This window comes from Candoia aspera, chromosome 10 (genome assembly GCF_035149785.1).
Source record: "Candoia aspera isolate rCanAsp1 chromosome 10, rCanAsp1.hap2, whole genome shotgun sequence".
Lineage (NCBI taxonomy): Eukaryota > Metazoa > Chordata > Lepidosauria > Squamata > Boidae > Candoia > Candoia aspera.
The window spans coordinates 5,473,918-5,479,917 of NC_086162.1; the positions used below are offsets into that span (position 1 = coordinate 5,473,918).

General features: G+C 52.2%; 1 protein-coding gene across 3 annotated transcripts in view; it reads right to left on the reverse strand.

The window, feature by feature from the left end:
• TINAGL1 (tubulointerstitial nephritis antigen like 1) overlaps positions 1–5,043 on the reverse strand; it is a 37,897-nt gene extending 32,854 nt beyond the window's left edge. Inside the window, exons 1-2 of one of the 3 annotated variants that reach the window (XM_063312337.1) lie at positions 4,840–5,041; positions 284–616 (exon numbers count right to left, since the gene is read on the reverse strand). In XM_063312337.1, coding sequence (XP_063168407.1) covers positions 284–584 — 301 coding nt within the window. In that variant the 5' untranslated portion in view covers positions 585–616; positions 4,840–5,041. Of the gene's footprint in view, positions 1–283; positions 617–2,976; positions 3,208–4,839 lie in introns of those variants that run through there. The other 2 variants (XM_063312338.1, XM_063312339.1) reach the window with 2 other exon arrangements.
• Positions 5,044–6,000: the final 957 nt, after the last annotated feature.

The following is a 6,000-nucleotide window of genomic DNA, read 5'->3' on the forward strand; positions in this document are numbered from 1 at the left end:
GAACAAGGACGTGCTTAGGGCACCAAGGGAAGGGGGCACCACAGAGGTCCCCCCACCCCACTATCCTGCCCTTACCTCTCTCACTGCCATACTCAACTTTAATTTTCAGCACGTAACGAGTCTTAATGTCTTGTCAGTTAAACAATGGAAGGGCTGGTGGGCACCGTTGTTGGGCTGGGCTTAGGACATCGGTTGGCCTTAATCCAGCCCTGATCCTGATTCCGCAGGATATTCCTGCCAGTACCTTCCAATCAGGTGTAACTCCAGGCCCGAGCCTACCTACCTTTCTGCACTGGATAGGGGGGTTCAATGTCCAAACAGTATTCCCAAAAATCAGGGCAGCAGTCCGAGATGGTGCGGTTGCAAAACAGGTCGCAGTAGCAAAGGGTATCAAAGTAGGGGACCATGCAGGCGTCATCCCTTCCGTGACAACAGGCATCGTGCTGACCACAGTACGAGCCTTCCGCATCCCGTATTCCCTGTTCGTGCAATCCAGGTGCCAGTTCCCTCCGCGTACGATGCACCCGAGCAGGAAGAGTCTCGTCCATCAACAGCAAGGTGAACAGGAGAAGAAGAGCTTTCATGGTGTCTTCTGAGCTGCTGAATCCCAGATGTTCTGGAGAGAGAAGACAAAACAAAAAACCTGGAATCACACAGCAGAACACCTTCTTTCTACATAGCCCTGTCTGCCGAGAACAGACCCCGTTGGAAGGATATGAATTGCCCACAGGTGTGCAGGAAAGCATCACTTCTTTTACTGAAATGCAAGTATTTTCCCCAAACTGGATCATCCGGTGAATTTCATTCAGGCAGCAGAGGTGGAGCATCCTCCTCAGAAATTGTGCTAACTAACTTTAATCACCCACAACCTGATATCAGTCCTTCAAGGTAGATCAGACTAGGAATCCAATATCATGCAGGTCAGGACTACTTTCATTGTAAAGCTATAGGAACAGAATCTCTCAGGTCTGAATGTGCTTCCCCCTCCCTCCCTTTTTCTTTGTGAGAACTAGGGAGGGTCTTGTGTGAGACACTTCCTTGGGTTACATTTCTGCCCTGGACTCAGATTTCTTTTATCTGAATGTTGTCTTGGTAGCAGCTCTTCCTCCTGTCCCTCAAGGCCATTCCCTCTGCCCTCTACCCCTGGTTATTACTTGGAAGGGAGGCCACCAGGAAATTCCAGGACAATAGGCTAGAGTGGAGAAACAACATCCTGGAAGGCAGGACTGGCACCTTGCTTGCATATTACAGCCTATGAAACTACATGACAGTGTCCATGAAGTCACCAGCAGTTGAGATCAAGGATACCTTTACTTGTAACCAAAAACTCCACAAGTCCCTCTTGAGGATCCTGTCCTGCCCTTTCCAGCACCTCAGCACGAGTAGGTTCTGGGTAAGTGTTTTACCTATAAAACTCCAAATCTGACCTAAATCAGGCACACCGATTATTTCTGTTACACCCTCATGTCTATTGCTGGCCCCGCCTTGTCTCCTGAGCCCAGCGGTCCTGGCCAGCTCCCAGAAGAGAGGATGGTGTGCAGGACATTGTCCTGTTTACACAGCCATCCGGATGGGAAAAAAGCAAGCAAAAGGGTTGAACACTCGACCTGAAAGCAGCTCATTGAACTGGGAGGGGAGAGGATGGTCCGTCCCACCTCAGCCTCTTTGGTGGAGACTCAGTTAATTCCGTAGGTATCTTCAGCCTCCCCCTTTAGCCTCCCCCACAATGCTGCAAAGTAGGTTTGGTTAAGGGCCCATCTGCCCATCCTACAAGAAAAAGCCCACCAACCATTTCTGAAGGACATGAATGCACAATGTTGCCTTCAACACTTCCATGGCCCACAGCAAAGGCAGCCACACATGCACACACACACAAACATATCTTTCCTTGCTGCACTTCACAAGTGGCATTTTCCCACTTCAGCTGGCCCAAAGCTCAGCCAAGCACTCAGCCTGTGGGGAAGCATTTCAAGGGAAGTTTAGGGATGGGGGGTGGGTTGGATCCTCTGCTTCTATTGCCACCCAGTGCTAAGTGGGCAGGCCCCAACTTTGATCCTTTGCTGGGTGGGGATGAGATGAATCCCCGGATGCTACTTGATGTCTTCTTAAACTAGGACAGGACCATGATTGAAGGTGGCTTAGCAGTTGTCCAGCTCCTTCATCAGTCCCACGTCAGGCACCCCGATGTGAAATGCCCAAAGAGATCAACCATCTGATGGCTTGACATGATGGTCTGGTTCACACCACATGCTGAGATAAGCCCCGGGGTCTCACAATACACTGAACCGCAGACTACCCAAGTTTGGTCTACTGGTTAAGGTGCTGGGCTAGTAACCAGGAGACTGAGAGTTCTAGTCCCACCTTAGGCATGGAAGCCGGCTGGGTGCCCTTGGGCCGGTCGCTCTCTCTGAGCCCAACTCACCTCACAGGGTTGTTGTTATGGGGAAAACAGGAGGAGGAAGGAGTATTAGGTATGTTCCTCACCTTGAGCGATTTATAAAAGTAATAAAGGTGGGATAGAAAATAAATAAATAAATTTTCACCTGGCCTTTCAAGCTGTACAAACCCAGCCAATATGAAACAGCTTCCACTCTATCTTCCTAGGGAATTGGGCACTATTACTAGACATGTTTTGCCTCTTATCTGGATTTTTTTCTCCTAAGTGTATGAACTAATCAGAAAGCTGAAAAATACCAACCTAGGATGCCCAAATACAGAGTTTCTCAGCCTTGGCAACTTGAAGATGTGTAGACTTCAGCTCCCAGAATCCCCCAGCCAGCCATCCCCCACTGCCCAAATAACTGTCTTGCTGGGGGATTCCTACAGAAGGCAATCTGGGCTTGAAGGCAGGTTTGAAGTCCTGCATCCCCTATTTAGGAAGTTCCACCCCATGTGACTGGCATCCAGCCTTCTGTAAGGGGAACCTCTCCTGCTTGTCAGAAACCTACTGGTATCTCCCCGAAATCTTCACCCCACCTGGAATGAGGACGTCCTGGATGATCTCAGCCTGCAGCTATGCAGTAGGGTCACTGTTCCGAAAAGTAGCAGCGGTGGCCTCAGACTCTAGAGGAAGGAGCCGAGGGTCAAAAGGCAAGGAAAGAATTTCTGCCGCCCTTCCCGTGCACCTTTTGCTTCGTCTTCCGGGATGCGAGGCCGTCCCTCTGAGCTTCAAGTTGCATTTTGATTAACTTTGCTCCCTGACCTCTTTCAGCAAACTCCAAGGCAAACTCAGTGGCTTTTAAATAGTGCGCCTTATCTCCCCTGAACATCAGCGTGAGCTGTGGGATGTTCAGCTACAGGGGTGTTCCGAGCTCAGAAGGGATGAGTTCCAAACAGAAGCTTTTTTTTTTTTTAAGGGTGTGTTTGTGTGTGTGCAAAATCCCAGAAGATATTCTTGAAGACCTTCTGGGTCCCTCTTGTGATCCAAGGAAGGTTTACAGAATCGTAAAAACCATGCCGGTGGCCAGCTAGTCAAAGGTCGGCTGTGTGCCCCACCCTGCTACACCGGATGAAGGGAATCCATGCCTTGGCTGCCGCTCAGATGCAAACATCAGCTGCATGTTCTAAATTGAAAGCTTGTCAATAAATCTAAACACTCAGAGTACACCTCTGCTTGAATGCCTAACTGATATGGATTTTTTTTTAAAAAAACCCTGAAGCTTCAAAACAGCACAACAGAGAGTGGTTGATAAAATGGGAAAATGCCCTTCTAAAATGCTTGGCATGCCATATCTGTCACCTTGGGAGAAAGGTAAGTGCATTCTTTCCAAAATGTTTTTCCTGACCTTCTTTTATATCTTGATGAATGTCCTCTGGCAGAAAGAGGATAAAAATCAAGTGCATCATCCTTTAGGGCTGATGAGTGGACGGATCGATCAATTCCTTCTTTTATTTCAGTACTCCTGAGTCTTAAAGAAATGCACAGGGCATTTTATTCTTTTAGAAATGCCTTTTTCCAATACTGGCATGGAGCGCTGCATTCTTTCTTGCCCACTCTGCATTTTAATCACCTGCTGTGCCCATTAAGGCAGTTCTGCTTGATTAAACACCAGGGCTGGGTTCACACACTACCCTTCACCTGCTTTCTGAATTAACCCATTCTCTGGACTGGCCCATTGCACCGTTCCTGAAATGATCCAGATTGCTGAGATTCACACAAGGTGCTAAGCAGCCTAAAAATGAAGTTTGCATTCCCCAAACTTAGCATATAGCAGAAAAAGCAAAGGAAGTTTTTAAAATGACCTGCTTACGCATGCTGCGTGGCCAGAGCTTCAAGCCTCAGGAAGGAAGAGAGGTTTGAGCTGCTGGGGGTCCACATCGGAAACTTTGCACAGGGAAAATCAGGAGTTTGGGAGCACGTTTTCCGACGGACACATTGTATTGAAAGGCATCAGCTCTCGTGAAAGTTCTCGTGGAAGGAGCTCGGGAAAGTTTGTGCCTTTTAATAAAATGCGTCCGTCGGAAAAGGTGCCGCCGGATGCCTTCGGACTTTTTGTCGCCGTAAATTAACACAGCTCTCCTCGCAGCCGATTTCTCCTCTGAGAAATTGGAAGTGGAAAAGAAGATGCAGACGAAAAGGCTCTCCTTAGCATCTCCGGGAGGCGACGCCCTTCTCACTTGACCCGGAGCAGCAGGGGATGCAAGCCCATTCTAGCCACCGCCCAAATCTGGGGTGCCCTGCCTTCCTCTTCCTTCTGGCCCCTTGGACTGTATCCCCCACCATCCCCGGCTCCCCCGGCCGTAACCTGCCCGTAAGCATCAAAGGAAGCGAGCTGGAGAAGGCGAAAGAGAGAAAGTGGAGCGGGGGGGGAGACAATCGCCCCGCCGAAGCGCTTGTACCTGGCGCGTCTCCGCGCGAAAGGAGCGCCCCGTCTCTCCGCCTCAGCCGAAGTCAGGCGTCGCAGGCGCGCGTCCCTCTCCCCTCGCCGGCCCGGCCCTCGCCCTTATATGGAGTCGGGGACTCCCAGCCCACCTCCCCTCCCTCGGGCCCTCCCTTCCTGCCCACGCCGGAGCCCCGAGCGAGGGAGCCAGCCGGCCAGCCCGGCCAGATAGGGCTGGCTGGTGGGCGGAGTGGCTGGCCGGCCGGCTGGCCGGCCGGAGCGCCCTCGGAGCAGCTGGACCAGGCGGCGCTAGACGGCGCCCAGGCAGGAGCCCCGCCAAATCCGAAGTGCGAAGCGAATTGAAAGGCAGCTCCCGCAGCGCGTCGAACCCGGCTGGGTTAATCGCGGCTTATGGACTGCGCCGTACACGGGCTGGGTTTCCCAGACCCGCTAAGCCAGGAACAGACGGGCCACCGTGGATGGTTCAGCAGGTTGTGTGAATCGTGGACGACCGCAACGCCGTCCTGGGAACCAGCCGAGGGACCTGGGTCTCGCATCGGAGCCGCAGCTCCGTGCCAGCCTCGCCCGATGGCCTCGAAGCAGCCGCTCCCCAACTTCGGCTTCTCCTGGAAACCTCTACAGCCTGCAATAAGCGAGGTGTCCGCGGGGTACGGTCAAAAAGTCAAGATGGCGCCCGCAGCGTTTCTTTCTATGCCTCGCGGACATCCTGCAATGGGAGGGAGCGTCATGCGGGCCTCCCCAGAGGGTCGTTGTAGACTGCTAGGACCATCTTTGGAGACCCACCTCTGCAGACTTCCAACAAGCCCCCTCCTGGCTCACTGGGTCCCATCGAATGGGCCAAACTGGCTTTCTTCCCCCTGTTGGCTCCGGGAGATCCCTGTCAGGGAAGGAGGGCCAGGTGGGAGGGAGAGGCCAGTGAACCCCCTCATGAGGTCAAAGCACATGGCTTCAGGGGGCTGTTTGGGATGATGCTCGGGACCCCTTAACTGTGTGGGTAAGAAACTGACCGTTGCATCTGCCCGCCACACCAGGCCCAGTTAGGGTTAACCTTGGTTTAGTTTCTGGAGCCCTGACTTAGTCTGGGGGCAGGGAGTAGGAAAGCAACGATAACAACAAGGCCGGCCAGTGGTTATAACTTGTATGCCACCCAACTCTCAAC